The following is a 20,387-nucleotide window of genomic DNA, read 5'->3' on the forward strand; positions in this document are numbered from 1 at the left end:
AGCAGTTTAAAATGTTATTTGCACTTTAACCACATAGGCTACTGCCTACTGTACCTGTTTATTCTCCGGTTATAATCTGTTCTGTTCATTATAATATGTTTTCTTCACATGTTGTGAATGAAGCCTCATTTTGTAACTTTACTCAATTAATAACAATATTTGCTCATTAAGGTTTGGGCCTTATTTGAAACTAGATTAAACATAAATTATACTTTACTTTTAGAGTGGGGTGTGAGTAGTCAGTTGTATCAGTAGTGTAGTGCATGTATGGATCATCCACTACATTCTCACACATCCATCCATCCATAATGGATGGATGGATGTGTGAGAATGTAGTGTGTGTGTGCAGGTGCATTAACTAAGGACCAAACTAACTCAAAAGAACCAAAACCAAACAATGTTTCCTGAGTAGGGGTGAGAGGGAGAAAGGCCTTGACCAGCCTGCTTAAATACTCCTAGCCAGATTAGAGGCAGGTGTGCCTCTTCCTCTAGGCACACCCCTGCACTTGCCAAAATAGCCCAAAATGACTACATTTAAAAACAATAACCGCTACTTCAAACATGGCTCTATCGTCAAAACCAGTGGTTTTGAACCCTTTTCATGTCAAGGTCCATTATTTATTCTGCATTTGAGCCACGGAACCACCATCTGATGACATTTAGCCTCTCAGACTCATTTGAGCCACAGACCACCATCTGATGACATTTAGCCTCTCAGACCCATTTGAGCCACGGACCACCATCTGATGACATTTAGCCTCTCAGACCCATCTGAGCCACGGACCACCATTTGATGACATTTTGCCTCTCAGACCCAAAACTAAAGAATACTTTGTCGTTGGATAAGATTTTGTCTTCATGCAGGCCACATCTGCGTGCGTGCATACTGTACGTGTGTGTACGGTTGTAATGCACGTAACTCGAGAACCGTTCGCCCCACCGACTTCACATTTGACACATGCGTTCAACACCCCCACTGGGGGTGCAGTGCCCGGTATCGAGTCGGTCGGACCCACGGTTCTCCAGAACCACCACAAAAGGCTCTGGTCAGGCTCTGCCAGTGGGCCTAATGAGGCCAACTCCTTTCACCTGTGCAATTCTCTCTGCCTCAGCCAATTGAGGCTCAACCAATCAGGCTCCGTCAGTGGGCCGAATTGATTGCCAAGTACACTTTTCAGTTTGCAGTCTTCACACACAGGCACATACACAGATCTCCATGTGGGACACCGGCAGACAGTTATGTTACGTTCTTAGTTTATACATGATTCATGATAACTACTTTTTATATGTGATGTATGCCATGCTTTTGTTTTTGCTTAAAGTAAGTCGCTCTGGATCAAGAGCATCTGCTAAATGCCTTCTAAATCGTGACAGTTTTCGGAAAATCCTATGTTTCTATGTCAGTCATTCTCAAACATTTTCACGTCAAGGACCCCCAATAATATATGTAGCCTAATTGGCTGCCGACCCCCATCTGAAAATATGTTGTTCAAGAGACCCTTCAGAAGCAAAGATTTTAGTTAAAAACGTTTGCTCTGAAAGAATATAATTCAAAGATTTTGCGCCACATGGTCACGATAAAAAAATAGCAGATCTACAAGCTCGTAGCACAGCACTCTGTGCCGTGCTATGAGCTTGTAGATCTGCTAAAGGATATCAATGCTTAAACACCAAAAGGGGTTCCTGCCCAGAATGGGTTGAAGGAGCATTCAGTGATTTGGAATCCACCCCCCCCCCCCCACACACGACAGGCCAACAACACGCACACCAAGGCCCGCCCCTGCTCGATCATGATTGGAGGAAGGCCCCTCTCTATCCTGATTGGATGAAGGCTGGGCCACCTAGCCAAAAATGAAACCTACGGTAATTTTTTGACTACAGGGGTAACTGGGGACAGGGAGGAACTTAAGTGAAATCACTGAATAGAGGGTATGCGCATGCATAAAGTGAATGGGAAATCGAGTGGCAAAGTGAATTTAATGTCGCTTAACATAATTGAATGCAATCATACAGAACTTTTCTGTTTGGATGAATGGGCTGTCGAGGCCAGAAAGTAGTTCCTTGCCACTCAGTAGGCGTTCCCGCATAACTTCCGGGATATGACGTCACGCGCATACCCTCTATATACCTTTAAATGACGTAAAACTCACCAGCATTGCGGCTGTAGGAAAAGCTTGACGTATCCTCTCTCTATCTGCAAAGTCTTCGTTTACAGAGCAGATGATTTGCTGACCTGAGATCTGAGGCATGTTCATGCATGTTTACAGAGCAGATGATTTGCTGACCTGAGATCTGAGGCATGTTCATTCATGTTTACAGGACAGATGATTTGCTGACCTGAGATCTGAGGTGTGTTCATTCCTCAGCGTTTGGCAGTACAGGTCGTTGTGGCTCCTCTTCGTGAGTTGATGGAGGAACAGGGATATATGGACATATATAAAGGCTAGATGGCTCAAGGCGGAGTCTCTGACGTAGTTCACCCGGCAGCCATCTTGCCTCGGGGCTACAGTACAGTATGTCATAACTCGCTTATTTGCTTAATTTAGTTTTTTTATATGAACCTCATATAAAATCATATCAGTATGCGGACGTCTCTGATGTTTATAACAAACCAAACCGTTTGAAAATCGGTTGAAAATTTAGCAAGTTATGGTTATTTAAAAGTACAGGCCCCATGCATAGACACGTCATACTGCCCCGAGGTAAGATGGCCGCCACGTAGCAACGTCGCTCTCCAATATGTGGCGGCCATCTTGCTTTCTTACCAGTATATCTATGATATGGACACTCAAACAGGAGACCTGTTAGTATTACTATGAATTTGAATCACAATAAGCAACACGTGGACGTAGATCACCATTTAATCCATATTCATTTATTCAAACTACATCAATAATAATAATAATAATGTTAATAATGAACACCAGTAGAATATACAACCCCATATTTAACTTAATCATAATGCAAACGTCTCATTTATTCTCTCTCCTGTCGGTCACACAGGTGTGATAAATGATTCTGGGACAGGAGGTTAGTTGGTGTGTTGCGTCTCTTATAATTATTAGTTAGAAATGACTGCGTGAGCCGTCTGCAAGACCCGGGGAGCACAGAGGTGCCCTGGGCACCGCCACGTGGGCACCTTGCCTGGGCACCGCCATGTGGGCACCTTGCCTGGGCACCGCCATGTGGCCACCTTGCCTGGGCACCACCATGTGGGCACCTTGCCTGGGCACCGCCATGTGGGCACCTTGCCTGGGCACCGCCATGTGGGCACCTTGCCTGGGCACCGCCATGTGGGCACCTTGCCTGGGCACCACAATGTGGGAACCTTGCCTGGGCACCGCCATGTGGGCACCTTGCCTGGGCACCGCCATGTGGGCACCTTGCCTGGGCACCACCATGTGGGCACCTTGCTTGGGCACCACCATGTGGGAACCTTGCCTGGGCGCTGCCATATGGGCACCTACGTTTTCATGTCAAGGATCCCCAAAATGACACTAATTAGCCCCGCGAGGACCCCCATTTGAAAAGATATGCGAGGGACCCCCATGAGAGGGACGCCTCCATAAGAGATGTTTACGGCTCTAGCAGTGATTCTCAACGCGTTTCATTTCAAGGACCCCCGGTTTGACATGCATTAGTCTACGGACCCCCACGTCTCGTTGAAAATGAACTATAGGCGCATTAAATCTGCTTCACGTTTCAAAAGGACCTTCAAAATGTTTCATGTCTCTTAGAAGTGGTCAACATTCATCAAGGACGTCTAGTCTGTGAGCTCTTAACTTTTCCTGTCATTTCCCGGCTGCCAGTTGGACAAAAAAAACAACAAACAAGCAAAAACAAACAAGAAAAAACGGATTCCTCTTTTTCTGTTCTGAATTCTCTGCAACATCTCATTAAGCCTTTGAATTCCGTGGAGCTGATCTAGAATCAGTGAGGAAGGGGGGGGCGTTGTTTTGATTTAACCCATTCAGGATGGGACCCCCTTTTGGTGTTTTGAGCATTATGTTATACTTTGGCTGTTGAAAAATACGGCACATCTACAAGCTCGAGCTTGCAGATCTGATATATTTTGAAAAATCGTCAAAATGTGGCGCAAATCTTTGAATATAATTATATTCTTTCAGAGCGAAATTTTTTTTCAACTCAAATCTTTGCTTCATATTTTCAGATAGGGGTCCGCGGCCAAATTCAGATAATTCTGGGGCTCCTTGAAATGAAAAAGATTGAGCACCACTGATATAGAAACATAAGGTTTTTTTTTCAGAAAACTTTTAGGATTTAGAAGACTTTTTTTTCCTGCCAAAATGGGTTAAAAAAAAAGGGGGCGTTGAGATTTTAAAAAGCAACTTGTACTGTAACATAACAGCTTCTCTGCTCAGCGCTAAAGACAATCCATTTCAAGCTTGTTTTTTTTTTTTTTCTTCTTTTCTTCTATCGTCTTTTTGCAACAACAGTCTTCTCTGTCTTGAGAGGCATCTCTCTTGCGGTGAGTCGGACGTCGAGGTCTCTTTAAACCCCATGTATGTGACAAATTTTGACTGAGTGGCTGCCATAGGATCTTTCATGTCATGTGAAAGCAGGGAATCATAGCTTCAAATTGACATATTGGTTTTTCAAGTTTGACCCACCAGTTCTGGAGATATGGCTTATAGAGTAATGTCTTGCAGAGAAACAGCGAGTTGAGAAAACAGACTTGAAAGGTTCACTTGTGTGGTCAACATTACGCCTAGCTACATGTTTAAGCATTTATTTCATATTTACATGTCTTCTGTGGACTCTAACATTACACCTAGCTACATGTTTAAGCATTTATTTAATGTTTTCTTGTCGATTTCAGATCCTCTAGTATGTGAAGAGTCTGCCTGTGGCTATTAACTCGTTTTGGATAAAAAATATAAATAAATTAAGTTTTTTCTCCTCTGGTGCAAAGCTAAAGGTTGCAGGATGGCAGGCTCTCAGTCAAATATGGTCACATAATGTATACTTACTTGGCTGGGGTTCCCCAGGGCTCTAGACTAGGTCCACTAGTGTTTCCTCTCTACATCTGTTTAGCCGGGAGAAATAGCCGATCTACAAGCTCACAAACACGCGCGGCAGGGGTGCGATGCATCGTTGAGATTGTGAGTTTGTAGGTTGACTAATCTTTGTTCACCATTGGGGTGGTGGCCATTTTGTGGCACCAACAGATAGAAAACCCATTATTTTTTGTTCCCCCATATAGAGATTTCAGAAAATATTTATATGAATTATTTTAAGTCTGGAATCTAGCAATCCATAAAACATTTGGTTCTGTGTAAAAACATTTGTGAAAACCCACAAAAAGGGCATTTATATTGTGTGTGTGTGTGTGTATATACAGCTCCATCTCACTGAATTAGAATATTTTGTAAAAGTTAATTTTTGTCTCTAATATAATTCAAAGAGTGAAACTTATATATACATACATATATTCTCAATTAATTGTGCATAAACTGAAGTATTTAAAACCTTTTTTTATGATTATGGCGTACAGCTCATGAAAGTCTCAATGAATTATAATATTTTACGAGACCACAAAACAAAAGATTTTTGGGGTCGAGAAATGTCGACCATCTGAAAAGTATATTAATGTATGCAGTTCATACTTGGTCTGGGCTACTTTTGAACAAATTATTTCAACAATGGGGCGTGGCATGGAGGTGATCAGCCTGTGGCACTGTTGAGGTGTTATATGGTTTAGTTTGTAAATCAATTTGTATTGTTCAGTCTCATGTCGCACACCTTCAATACAACCTAGATTCTCTGTGGGGTTCAGGTCAGGCCAGTTGGCTGGTCAGTTAAGCACCATGGTAATACCATGGTCAGTACACCAGTTACTAGTAGTTTTAACACAGTAATACCATGGTCAGTACACCAGTTACTAGTAGTTTTAACACAGTAATACCATGGTCAGTACACCAGTTACTAGTAGTTTTAACACAGTAATACCATGGTCAGTACACCAGTTACTAGTAGTTTTAACACAGTAATACCATGGTCAGTACACCAGTTACTAGTAGTTTTAACACAGTAATACCATGGCCAGTACACCAGTTACTAGTAGTTTTGGCTCTATGGACAGGTGCCAAATCGAGCTGGAAAGGACAATTTGCGACAACCTTACTTTGCCACTCACTGTGCATATACCCTCTATGGGGGGGGGGGGATAAATGAATGGGTTTTCTAATCTGTGGCACAACAAAATGGCCGCCACCACTGTGACCTACAGCAGTGAGTTAACCCGGACCAACGACAGTCATGTAGTCACTTGTGTTTTATGGACAGAGCGACAGGGGATGTTCGTTTTGATGAGATTTCGCTCGCCCTCCAAACCGAGGCTTCGTTCCAAACAGCCAGACAGACAAACAGACAGACAGACAGAGAGGGACCAGGCTACGTGTAGAGGCTTGGTTCCACACAGCCAGACGGACAGACAGACAGAGAGGGACCAGGCTACGTGTAGAGGCTCGGTTCCACACAGCCAGACAGCCAGCCAGACAGACGGATAGAGGGGGACCAGGCTACGTGTAGAAGATGACCTCGGGGATCTGTCCGTCCTCCACGGACGTTCCGTTGTTGTTTCCCGCGGCGTAGCAGAAGGTGAAGCAGGTCTTGGCGCCGGTCGAAGACGACTCGTGGGTCACCTTCCTCATGCCCTTCGTCCCGTAGTGAGAGTCCGGGCCCTGGAGGAGGAGGAAGACGAGGAACGCAATAGATCGATCAATCAGTCAGTCAATCGTTTTATTTCGGTCTAAAGCCATGTACAGAGTTAGTCGCAGAACAAACATTGCAAAAACCTGGACTGAAAAGGCCTAGGTCGAAGCCGTAGCTTATAACCCCTACCCTTTTTTTTTTTTAACCTTAAACCATTCTGACATGAGATCAGATTCTAAAAATGTCTGTTTGAAAATGACAGTTTTCTGAAAAAGCTATGTTTCTATGTCAGTTGTTCTTCGATTTTTCAAAAATAGCAGACCTACAAGCTCGTAGCGCGCCACTCGGTGGCGCGCTATGAGCTTGTAGGTCTGCTATTTTTTATTATTATTTTTCAATAGCTAAAGCATAGCATAATGCTAACACCAAAAGGGGTTCTCTCCCAACATGGGTTAAAATATACATTTACAACACATAGACAACACGATAGAAAAGACAAAAACAAAGACACAATGTGGACGTCTCACATACTACAAAAAATATTTGATGGCTTATGTTTATCTAGTTACTATGTTAAAACATTTGCTTTAATTCATATAGGCTCAGAATAGAACTGCACATGTTGAGGTCGTTATCACAACTATTCTATATTTCTAATGGCATTTCTCTAGCAATTCTGGAACATCAGTATAAACCCTCAGCTCAATTGGAACAATTTCTGAATGCAGCTGGGAAGACATTTCTGCATTGCTTTGAAGGCTAAGAAAACGGTTTCCTGAGCTACTATATCACGACATTTCAAAGTATTAAAAAAGTATTAAAGTATAATAAAGAGTTTATTAGTCTGTTCATAACATTCTGATCATTAATTATTCTTATAGCTCTACAGAAGGAGGCTTGTTCAAGTGGACATAAATCACTATGCACATCCAGGCATTGGAGTTGTTCTGACCGATACAGACACGAGTATCGGAAAAGCTGCAGATATGAAGCCTACAATACTGGCAGGCGACAGGCGTTGACACTATGGGTTGCCCACCTGCCCCTGGCAGGGAAATGAAACACTAAGGGTTGCCCACCTGCCCCTGGCAGGGAAATGAAACACTAAGGGTTGCCCACCTGCCCCTGGCAGGGAAATGAAACACTAAGGGTTGCCCACCTGCCCATGGCAGGGGAACTAAAACTAAGGGTTGCCCACCTGCCCCTGGCAGGGAAATGAAACACTAATCAGTGTCATACCAGTCTCAGCCATTCCCATACCACGTAATTTATCCTACCTTTAGCGTAGCGCAGGCAGTGTAGTTGACGTTGGGCAGGATCTCCACCGGCTCTTTGAACATGACCCTGAAGGTGTTGGCCGACCCGTCGCAGCTGAAGCCGGTGTCGTTCTGGCCCAGAACCGTGTTGCTGTCCGTGTGGATGATCTGATTGGAGGAGGACAGCAGTCTCAACCAGAGAGTTCCCCATCACGTACTTAGTTTTAGCTCACGATTCTGATTTTTTTTTCCCCCCGATCAGATAATTATATTTGTTATATTATTTCCGGGTGCTGGAGCAGGTTGGGACGCTCGTGTTGCCTTCTCTCACAGGCACAGACTTTTTACGGGGCCAGGTTTTAGTTCCGACATAGTGGAGGGTCAGTCCCTGTGGGAGAGTGGGAGACGGCAGCACGCCTGGAGAATGGACAGGCATAGCGGTGAGAGTAGCTCTGGTCCATAGCCCTAATGCTAATTCTACCCTAGCAATAGAGCTATGGACCAGAGCTAAGCGGCGAGCGGGCGCTGCTGCAGAACATGAAGCTTTAATATCAATACCGTGTCCCGACCTACTATCCCTTATTATCGTAAAGTCGGGTAGTTTACACTGTTTCTTTTGCATCGAGGAGCCAATAGCCATGTGTGTCTGACTCTGTTGACTGTGTATGTCGCCTCGGCTAAAAACAAAAGGGAAGCCTGTCTTATGTTTCGCCGTACAACCTGTTGCATCAGCATGCAAAAGAATAGCTGATCTGCAAGCTCACGACGTGTCACCTCCGCAACACGCTGTGAGCTAGTAGATCGGCTATTTTCAGCACGCGAGGATGAGACGTTCAGAAACTTTTGCCTTCACAGTACAAGCATCAGCTGTCACAAGTTGAAAAGAGATGTGGCATCATTATTTTTCACATGGCCCATATGACGAGAGACAGAGTCAAAATGAAAAAGGATTAGGCCTACAGATACAGTGGCATTTCACATTGCAAAAGGGTGCTGGAAGAGTGGGCACGTAAACATTAAATTGGCCATTTAAGAATTAATTTGGACATATTGTAAACATTTTCACTTGTTTAATCCCAAAGGGGAGTTATCTTTCTTTGTTTAAAAGGATCCCTGGCCAGACAAATATGCCTTAAAACACTATACTTGCCCTCTATAACTAAAAATTAAAACACCTTAGATATTTTAATTTCTTTCATAAAATAAAGTTGGGTAGTGTACACCGTTTATCTTTCACTCAATAGGAACTGCTCCTGTCGCAAGTTGAGGATGTCATATGACATAATGTCCAGTTCATGTGTGGTCCAGCCCCAGGGAATGTATGGAATGCACATGCTAATAAAAAGTATTTAAATATTGCTTTGATGCTCATATTATTCTTAGGAAATATTAAGTTGTTTTTATTAGCATATGCATTCCATAGGGCTGGACCACACATGGACACACTGTATATCAACCTGCGATGGGAGCAGTCCCTATTGATTGAAAGAATCTCTATTTACGAAATAAATAAAATATTTATGCTTTTATTTATTTCTATTCATAGAGGGCAAGTGTAAGGTTTTAAGGCATATTTGTCTTGTAGCCAGGGATCCTTTTAAGGTTTGGACTTTATTCCAATAGGAAAATTCACATTTGTTTGCATTAAAAATAAAAAATAAACATATTTTGAGAGAATGTATTTTTCTTTTTCTTTTTAAGATTTATTTTTTTCGGCTTACGCCTTTTATTGGTTTTTTGAAGGGACAGACAGTAGGCTGACAGGAAACGGGAGAGAGATGGGGGGATGACATGCAGTAAAAGCCGTGTCGGGCTCGGGAGTCGAACCCGCGTCACAAAAAAGTCGAAACCGAAATAGGTTTCAGAAAAATAAAATCAAGTTTTTCTTTTAGGCAAAATGGTGCAGCCCTATACCGTTCTAAAGCGTTATGTGTGATCCGGTTCAGGTCCCTGTTACCTGGATGTTGACCTGGTAGTCTGTGGGTCCGTGGATGGACCCGTAGAGGCCGAAACCCACCACGAAGATCCTCCTGTTCACCGTGAAGCTGAGGAGCGGAGGAGACCATGATGATTTCGTCTACTAAAACTAAGACGAAAAATGTTCGTCGACTACCGTTCTTTCACTGAGGAAAACTAAATGTAAACTAAATGAAAACTAAGCCATGAAGACTAAAACTAAGAACTAAATACATTGCCAATTGTGTCAACAAATAAAAACTAGAGTAAAAACTAGAGTAAAATGTCAAAGGGACTAGTGGCAAGTCCGTTGCTCTCCCCAGGTTGGCGGAGGGTGTGTAGAGCCCAGGATCACATTAGATAATTGAAACTTAAAGGTATATTCAGTGATTTCACTTAATTCAAATATCACTTATTTTTTTGTTTTGTTGTGATAATCCTCTCTACTATAGAGTGTGCTGACCATATAAGGAGTTCCTCCCTGTCCCCAGTTAACCCCTGGGGGTCAAAAAACCTTAGGTTTCGTTTCTGACTCTATATCCTGATTGGACGAAAGGCTGGGTCCCACAGCCAAAAACGAAACCGAAGGTTTTTTGAGTGAAATCACTGAATATACCTTTAAATCATGATTATAATGTTACAAATGTAAGCCCCTTTAAAAATAACGTCTTTGGCTTGGAGGCACTTTGTGAAAAAGAAGTCAAATAAATACTTGGCCTAGAATGAGCTAGTAGTGCTGCACACTGCTGTTTTTCAATAGCTAAAGTGTAACATGATGCTTTAAAAGTAACACCCCAAAAAGCCCCCCCCCCTTCCCATCCAGGATGGGTCCGTTCCTCACCGGATGCGGTCGCTGGTCCCGCTGTAGCCCCAGCGGCTCTCCACCTGGCCGAAGCGCGTGATGCTGCACTCCTTCCCGCGGAGGCAGCAGCGCGGCCGGTCGATGAAGTCCACGCGGGGCTTGGGGTTGACGGTGAAGTGGAGGAAGAGGCTGACCACCTCCCTGTCCGACAGGATGTTGGACTGGGCCGGGCCTGGAGAACATAGAACACACAGTATACACCCCATTATACCACCTCCCTGTCCGACAGGATGTTGGACTGGGCCGGGCCTGGAGAACATAGAACACACAGTATACACCCCATTATACCACCTCCCTGTCCGACAGGATGTTGGACTGGGACGGGCCTGGAGAACACAGAACACACAGTTATACCACCTCCCTGTCCGAAATAGTGTTTAGATGGTTTTGTTATGACTTCTCCTCTGCATGCTGTAGTGTTTAGATGGTTCTGTTATGACTTCTCCTCTGCATGCTGTAGTGTTTAGATGGTTCTGTTATGACTTCTCCTCTGCATGCTGTAGTGTTTAGATGGTTCTGTTATGACTTCTCCTCTGCATGCTGTAGTATTTATTTAGATGGTTCTGTTATGACTTCTCCTCTGCATGCTGTAGTGTTTAGATGGTTCTGTTATGACTTCTCCTCTGCATGCTGTAGTATTTATTTAGATGGTTCTGTTATGACTTTTCCTCTGCATGCTGTAGTGTTTAGATGGTTCTGTTATGACTTCTCCTCTGCATGCTGTAGTGTTTAGATGGTTCTGTTATGACTTCTCCTCTGCATGCTGTAGTATTTAGATGGTTCTGTTATGACTGCATGCTGTAGTGTTTAGATGGTTCTGTTATGACTGCATGCTGTAGTGTTTAGATGGTTCCGTTATGACTTCTCCTCTGCATGGTGTAGTGTTTAGATGGTTCTGTTATGACTGCATGCTGTAGTGTTTAGATGGTTCTGTTATGACTTCTCCTCTGGATGCTGTAGTGTTTAGATGGTTCTGTTATGACTGCATGCTGTAGTGTTTAGATGGTTCTGTTATGACTTCTCTTCTGGATGCTGTAGTGTTTAGATGGTTCTGTTATGACTTCTCCTCTGCATGCTGTAGTGTTTAGATGGTTCTGTTATGACTGCATGCTGTAGTGTTTAGATGGTTCTGTTATGACTGCATGCTGTAGTGTTTAGATGGTTCTGTTATGACTTCTCCTCTGCATGCTGTAGTATTTAGATGGTTCTGTTATGATTGCATGCTGTAGTGTTTAGATGGTTCTGTTATGACTGCATGCTGTAGTGTTTAGATGGTTCCGTTATGACTTCTCTGCATGCTGTAGTGTTTAGATGGTTCTGTTATGACTGCATGCTGTAGTATTTAGATGGTTTTGTTATATTTATGTATTTATTTAAATGACTACTGCTCAGCCCATATCTACTGTTACTACTGTACTACTGTAATTAATGTATCCTCCTCCTTACTGACATGTTTGCACTATTGGTGAGATGCGAAAATAATTTTCTCTGTGCTGTGCTGTACTTGTACTGTACATTGACAATACATTTAATCTCATCTCATCTCATTTAAGAGAGGTTTAACCCATTTTGGTGTTAGCATTATGTTATGCTTTAGCTATTGAAAAATAGCAGACCTACAAGCTCATAGTGCGCCACCAAGTGGCGAACTACGAGCTTGAAGGTCTGCTATTTTTGAAAAATCGAAGAACCACTGACATAGAAACACAGCTTTTTCAGAAAACTGTAGGATGTAGAAGCATTTTTTTAATCTGATCTCAGGTCAAAATGGGTTAAGTTAGAGGTTAAAGAAACAATGATGATGATGATGACATCATGACTTGCTCCATCGTACCTGCAGCGAACTCCTCGATGGTCATGAGCGGGAAGCGGACCAGCGTCAGCGCCTTGCCCAGGACCCTCCTCTTGTTCTCGGGGGTGGGCTGCAGCTGCTGCCGCTGGGTCTCGGCGTCCGCCCAGCGCACCGCCGCCACAAACAGACGCACCTCGCGCACGCCCAGGGTGTCACGCTCCAACACGGCCACCAGGGTGTCTGGGAGAGGAGAGATGGTTTGATTGATTGATTTGAAATATTTATTAACAGTTTGCAGAATCACAGTACATTTCAAGTACAACTCAATACAAAGACTGTCAATTGTGAGTGAACCTTTCAAGCCTGTTTTCTCAACTCGCTGTTTCTCTGCAAGACATTACTCTGGGGGCTGTATTTTGCGTGTCTTAAGTACCAGGTCTTATTCCCTAACTTGAGTAAACTAAAGACCTGGAGGCGTGATCAATGCCATTTGGCTATTCTGAGTGGCCAAAGAGCATTGGTGTCTGGTTGCTGGGTTTCCGCGTTACACATTTGTTTTATTTACCCCCCCAGTTGGCGGTAAAGCTCGACTGGCTGCTTCAAGTGAATACATAGACTGACGATGAGGTTCTTCCTTTACATAATTATGATCCTAGACTACTGAGGCACTACACTAATAATAATAATAATACCCAGACTGAGGCACTACACTAATAATAATAATAATACCCAGGTCTATGTCAGTGAAGCCCTCGGCAGCCAGATGATAATAATAATAATAATACCCAGGTCTATGTCAGTGAAGCCCTCGGCAGCCAGGGCGTCTCCAGTGTTCTTGTCGATGTTCTCCAGACACAGGCTGGCCAGCTGGGGCTCGTCAAACAGCCGAGCCTAAAGACAGAGAAGATACAACATTTAGCGCTGTAGTTCTAAAGACACAGAAGATACAATAATTTAGCGCTATAGTTCCAAAGACAGAGAAGAGACAACATGTAGCGCTGTAGTTCTAAAGACACAGAAGAGACAACATGTAGCGCTGTAGTTCTAAGGCTTAATAATAATTAGATATATTTGTTTCCGTGGGGGACATTCAATTTAACCCATTGAGACCTGAGGGACGATTCTAAGTCAAATGTCTTCCAAATAAAATGGCACAACATGAGATCTCGACACTGAGCCGTGGTGAAGAGAAACCAAGCGTTGTCATGGTAACAGCCCTACCTGCGTCAGCAACATGAAAGCGTTGTCCGCGCGGAGGTTCTTCTTCAGGAACTCCACGCAGTGAGCCTCCAGCGCCGGCACCGCGTACTTCTTGGCCGTGTACAGCGTGGTCATCACCGTCTCTGGGCCGATCTGGACCTCGTCTGAGTACAGGAACCTGTAGGGAGAGACGGTTAAATAGGTTTTCAATGTAATGAGTCCCGGGATGGTCTTTTAGAAATGAGTCCCAAGGACATTTTATCCAACTTCAACCACGGTGAGTCATATTTTGCCATTTTGACAAATTGCAGCATTTAACTCACATTTAATTTTATATTCATGCAGAAAATGGAGGAAGAAATTATTATTATAACTAAAGCTAGCAAAATAAACTAGAATAAAAAAAAAACAGTACAGTACTAGTACAGTAGTGCAACCTGTGGATGCAGAGGTCGTTGTTTTATTGCGTCCCTTAACTATAAAATGTGTTTTGGGATGGAAAATGCACCCTATTTTAACCTCTGGGCCAGAGCATCAACGTAGAGGCGTTGTGAAAACAACACAGCTAACCTAAAGGGCCTTGCAAACGTGAAGCGAGGAACGCAGGCGTTGTTGCCTGGATCAACACAGGTCTCCTCCAGGTCTGTTGAAGAGGGGCACGACAACGCAAGCGTAAAAAATAAATAAAGCTAAACCGAGTCGCGGGCGTGTGCACGTAGCGAGCATGCGCGCAACAAATGCATGTTAATACGCTTGTGTTGTCGCACCGCGACTTCTCCGAGCAAAAACTCAGGTCTCATTGAAAATGAACTATAGACGCGTTTCATCGCTCCCCGTTTGAAAGGCCCTTGCTGCAGCTATATCGCTGGATTTCAACCCTTTTCATTCCAAGGCGCATAATTTATTCGGCATACTATGCAGAATATAGGGATATTTTCAACAGTTGCGCCAATGATTAGCAAACTCATATTCCAAAAATATAGTGTCTTCTCTGATTTACATATTCCACGGTGAAAACAGGTCCGACAGTCACACTTTTAGCATAATACACAAACATAAACAACGCCCATTCTAAAACCTCTGCAAAGTGTGTTTTAGCATTATACAACATGAGCAAGAAATGTCATTGATTGAGTGTAAATAATTGCTGTGCTGTGTTTTGGCAATACGACACAGATGACTACAGTCCAGACTAAAATTGGCTTTGAAATGTTCCCTTGAGAAGTTTCAAAAGGATCATCTTAGATGTACAGTTTGGATATGTACTAGCCTATGTTCATTTTATTATGTTGGTTCAGATCGTGTATATGGTGTATTTTGCCCTGCTACTAAAAAGTAGGACTTTGGTGATTTGTTGTATTCATTCATAGGTACTTTGAGGTGTATTATGGATGTTGTATTTGCTGGTCCAAAATGTAACATTGACGATGGGGTATTGAAGTGTCGTTTTATTTCTTCCTCTTGGCCAGTTCCCACTTGTAAAAGAGACTCAGTGTCAATGTGTTTTTACTGGTTAAATAAAAATGTTAACGTTAACGTGCTTCACTTTATTTTAAACGTTAGTTCTCTCACTTCAGCAGCGCCAGGAAGGCCGCTGGTTCCACGTCAGGGAGTTCGATCTCCGTGGAGGTGGTCGCCATCCCGCCGTTGAACATGGCGTCGAACACCGCACTGCCCACCGCCAGAACAAACCTGGCAACACAGAAAACACATACAGGTTGAGGCACCGCACTGTCCACCGCCAGAACAAACCTGGCAACACAGAAAACACATACAGGTTGAAACACCGCACTGCCCTTGCCCACCAGACACCTACCTGTGCGCGGGTATCCTCTGCACGCCCATGCCCTTGCCCACCAGGAAGTGCACGTCGCTGAGCACCTCGTTGTTGAACAGAAAGGCGAACCTCTCCTTCACCGTGCTCTTGGTGGCCTGCCAGTTGTACACAGGCTCCCTGTACAGCATGGAGGCCGCTGAGCCCGCGCTGCCCGCCGACAGGGACGAGTGCGTCACACCCTGGAAATTAGTAATAATAATTAGGGATGTCCCGAGCTATATATCTGGTGTTGTGCTTATAGCTATCTAGCTATATATCTGGTGTTGTGTTTATAGCTATATAGCTGGTGTTGTGTTTATAGCTATCTAGCTACTGTATATAACTGGTGTTGTGTTTATAGCTACAGTATATATCTGGTGTTGTGTTTATAGCTATCTAGCTATATATCTGGTGTTGTGTTTATAGCTATCTAGCTACGGTATATATATCTGGTGTTGTGTTTATAGCTATCTAGCTATATATCTGGTGTTGTGTTTATAGCTATCTAGCTACGGTATATATATCTGGTGTTGTGTTTATAGCTATCTAGCTATATATCTGGTGTTGTGTTTATAGCTATCTAGCTATATATATATCGTATTGTGTTTATAGCAGACTCCTCACCCAAATGTGCACTTGCAGTTAGGGCAACTCCAAAGCAAACTCCACATGCCCCAATATTTTATTTACCTGCCATAGTGTCGACCCCTTCCTTACCCCTGTGTGGGATCGCTGGTTAGACTGGCATAGTGTCAACCCCTTACCCCTGTGTGGGATCGCTGGTTAGACTGGCATAGTGTCAACCCCTTACCCCTGTGTGGGATCGCTGGTTAGACTGGCATAGTGTCAACCCCTTACCCCTGTGTGGGATCACTGGTTAGACTGGCATAGTGTCAACCCCTTACCCCTGTGTGGGATTGCTGGTTAGAGTGGCATAGTGTCAACCCCTTACCCCTGTGGGATCGCTGGTTAGACTGGCATAGTGTCCACCCCTTACCCCTGTGTGGGATCTGGTTAGACTGGCATGGCGTCAACCCCTTAACCCTGTGTGGGATCGCTGGTTAGACTGGCATAGTGTCAACCCCTTACCCCTGTGTGGGATCTGGTTAGATTGGCATAGTGTCAACCCCTTAACCCTGTGTGGGATCGCTGGTTAGACTGGCATAGTGTCAACCCCTTACCCCTGTGTGGGATCGGTGGTTAGATTGGCATAGTGTCGACCCCTTACCCCTGTGTGGGATCACTGGTTAGACTGGCATAGTGTCAACACCTTACCCCTGTGTCGGATCACTGGTTAGACTGGCATAGTGACAACCCCTTACCCCTGTGGGATCGCTGGTTAGACTGGAATAGTGTCAACCCCTTACCCCTGTGTGGGATCGGTGGTTAGACTGGCATAGTGTCGAACCCTTACCCCTGTGTGGGATCGCTGGTTAGACTGGCATAGTGTCGACCCCTTACCCCTGTGTGGGATCGCTGGTTAGACTGGCATAGTGTCAACCCCTTACCCCTGTGTGGATCACTGGTTAGACTGGCATAGTGTTGACCCCTTACCCCTGTGTGGGATCACTGGTTAGACTGGCATAGTGTCGACCCCTTACCCCTGTGTGGGATCCCTGGTTAGACTGGCATAGTGTCAAAGCCTTACCCCTGTGTGGGATCACTGGTTAGACTGGCATAGTGTCAACCCCTTACCCCTGTGTGGGATCACTGGTTAGACTGGCATAGTGTCAACCCCTTACCCCTGTGTGGGTGGGATCACTAGTTAGACTGGCATATAGATGGGTCATATCGGTCATACCGATACAACTACTTTTCCGATACAGTATCGGGACATCTCTAATAATAATAATACGTTTGATGTATAACTAGGGATGGAGCAATTTTTTTTAATTGATAATGAGCACCATAACGATCAGGCTTGTTGTTGAGTCTTATCGAGCACCACTAACGAGCATTTTCTATTATTTTGTGGAAAGATGGGAGCCAATACATTCTTAACAATAATAATGAATGGCATTTTTTATAGATTTTGTCCTTGCAGAACAGAACGAACCAGTATAATTTACTAGATCCTTCAAATACCAGTACTTTTCTAACAGACGGAAGGAAATTTAACTTTTTTGCTTTTGTAAATTAATATAAAAGAAACATTTAACTGAACCCCTGGGGGTTTTGCCTTTCAAGACAGGAACCCCGTTTTGGGTTGTTGTTGTTGTGCTATGTCAGAGATTAACATTAAAAGAACGCAGTTTATAGTTAAGGGAAAGGGACGCAATAAAACAACGAACTCTGCATCCACGGGATGTACTACTGTACTGTTTTTATTCTAGTTTATTTTGCTAGCTTTAGTTATAGTAATCATTTCATCATCTGTTTTCTACATGAATATAACCACATTATAACCAAATAAAATTAAGTAGTAGTAATATGACTCCTAATGTCGTTGAAGTGGGACTCATAAAATGTCCCTGGGACTCATTACATTGAACACCTATTTGCATCACTGCATACATTGATTGTATAGTAATATTATAGCATTGTTTCTCAGAAAACTTAGGTTGGGATTTAGAAAACTGCCTCAGGTCAAAATGGGTTAAAAACAACACAGGTAACCACACAACTATATTAGACCCTACTATGACATGACTGCATGTTTTGTGTACAATGTCTGAAGCAATTCTATCAGAATATAGAGCTATTTAACACTGTTACTGAACAATATTATAGCAATGAGTACTGTCACAATATAGAGCTATTTAACACTGTTACTGAACACACACTATAGCAATGATTACTGTCACAATGGAGAGCTATAAATAGTTATTTATTTATAACAGTATTAAATGTTTAACACTGTTATTGATAAATCACTCTATGGCTATAGCAATGATTACCATCAACACTATAGAGCCATTTAGCACTACATTTAACAAAACAAACCCATGTCATGTCATGGTGGTGGACGGTGGAACGGACAAGGATCAATCAGCGGACAGTCCCGTACCTGCACGCCGGAATGAGACGCGTTGGACGCGGGCGTAGCGGTCATGTTGCTCGCGGTGCCGCTGGAGAGAGGCGCCGCTCCGCCGCCCGCGCCGCTCTGCTCCTGCCGGGCGGAGGAGGAGGCGTTGTGCGCTCCGCCGGGCGAGGAGGAGACGTCCTCCCCGCCGGGAGGCCCCGTCATGGGCTGCGGGTTGTTGGAGCGCCGCGACGCCGAGGAGGAGGCCGAGGAGGAGGAGGAGGAGGCTCCACCGCCGTTGGAGGCCAGCATGGAGAAAGCTTGGTTGCTCGGCTGGCTGTTGCCCAGCGGGCCCGCCGTCGGGGCCGCTGCGGCCGCCGGGGAGCCTCCCGCTCCGCCGCCGGAGAAGTTTAGACACGGAGGCCTGCCGCTGTTGTCTCCGGCAGCCATGTTGAACCGACCGGACTGACTGGAGGAGGAGGAGGACGGGGCCGTGTTGCCACGTTCAGACCCAAGGTAAAGCAACCAGGGCTATGAAAACAAGCCCCCCCTTGAACTTGTAGCAGATCCACAAGTTCACAGGGCGTAGCGATGATGCGAGTTGTGAGCGTATAGGTCTGATATAAATAAAAAGGAAAGAAAAGAAGAAAAAAAAAGAATATTTTGAAGATTTGTATTTTATTGTAGCCTATATGATTTATATGTATTATTGTTTGTTTGTTTTTCAGTCCCTGGCACTTTTTAGGTGGGGGCTGTTTAGAGACAAATACATGTATATATCACAAGGATTTAAAACCCAAGAAAGCCTATGGCTTGTTTCCATTGGGGTCCATCTGTTCATAGGGTACAGTCACTGCTCCCTGTCACAAAACGTTTTTTTCCACTCCAGATGGGGGTTGTTTAGTGACAAATACATATTAAGTTGGGGTTGGGGTTGTATGACATGGAAATATTTGGGAAACACCGGTTTGAAATGACTACACATTAAAAAAGAAAAAGCCGCAAAGACCAAGCCCAAAGTCGCGTATAATAAGCGAACATGGCAACACCGAGGAGGATGGTGATGACGCTAATGATGACGTAGGCGACGTAAACAAAACACCACGGTCTTCTTTTGTTTATATTTTTTGGGGGGGAAGGTTAGCAGGCAACGTCTGGTGCATTACCGCCACCTCGTGGACTGGATTGTTTGTGCATTCTGGATAAGCGTTGATAGATAGATAGATGATAGATAGATGATAGATATATGGATGGATGGATGGATGGATGGATGGATGGATGGATGGATGGATGGATGGATGCATGGATGGATGGATGGATGGATGGATGGATGGATGGATGGATGGATGGATGGATGGATAGATGGTGTCTAATATAATTATGTAGCAGGCCTACTCTATAGGGAGTGTCTGAAATAAAGTTTAAATTGAATTTGAATTTGATTATTTGATATTCAGCGAAGTAGGCGTATTAAGCAAATGGAGAATTGAAGTAAAAGAGTGGGTGGAATTATGTTTGGTACAAGCTGCCAACGTTTGCAGTTTCAAAAACTGCACAATGAGTTTTGATTGATTGATTGAAATATTTATTAACAGTTTGCAGAATTACAGTACATTTCAAACACAAACTAAACACAAAGACTGTTAACTGTGAGTGGACGACCCAATTAAGCATTACACTTGTTTACAAGAGGGTCCACCATGTTCAATCCAACATTTAGAGACGTACAAGTAGACACTTCTATAGGCTATAGGCAAAGAACAGAAACAGGAATTCATCAAAAAAGGTAAAAAGGGAAAAGAAACAACAGTGGGGGGGGGGGGGGGGGGGGGGGAGTAGATTCACTTTTGGTACTTTAAGTACATTTT

General features: G+C 43.9%; 1 protein-coding gene across 1 annotated transcript; it reads right to left on the minus strand.

The window, feature by feature from the left end:
- Nucleotides 1-2,847: 2,847 nt before the first annotated feature.
- LOC310870977 (BTB/POZ domain-containing protein 2-like) lies at nt 2,848-18,991 on the minus strand. Its single transcript, XM_083782387.1, has 10 exons — nt 18,565-18,991; nt 15,558-15,757; nt 15,314-15,433; nt 13,763-13,919; nt 13,327-13,432; nt 12,584-12,781; nt 10,729-10,921; nt 9,889-9,976; nt 7,953-8,099; nt 2,848-6,704 (listed from the first exon to the last, which is right to left on the minus strand). Exons 1-10 carry the CDS (start codon nt 18,967-18,969, stop codon nt 6,543-6,545), a joined length of 1,776 nt encoding a protein of 591 aa, XP_083638513.1. The 5' UTR covers nt 18,970-18,991; the 3' UTR covers nt 2,848-6,542.
- Nucleotides 18,992-20,387: the final 1,396 nt, after the last annotated feature.

Source organism: Protomyctophum parallelum (assembly GCF_964188405.1).
Source record: "Protomyctophum parallelum genome assembly, chromosome: 14".
Lineage (NCBI taxonomy): Eukaryota > Metazoa > Chordata > Actinopteri > Myctophiformes > Myctophidae > Protomyctophum > Protomyctophum parallelum.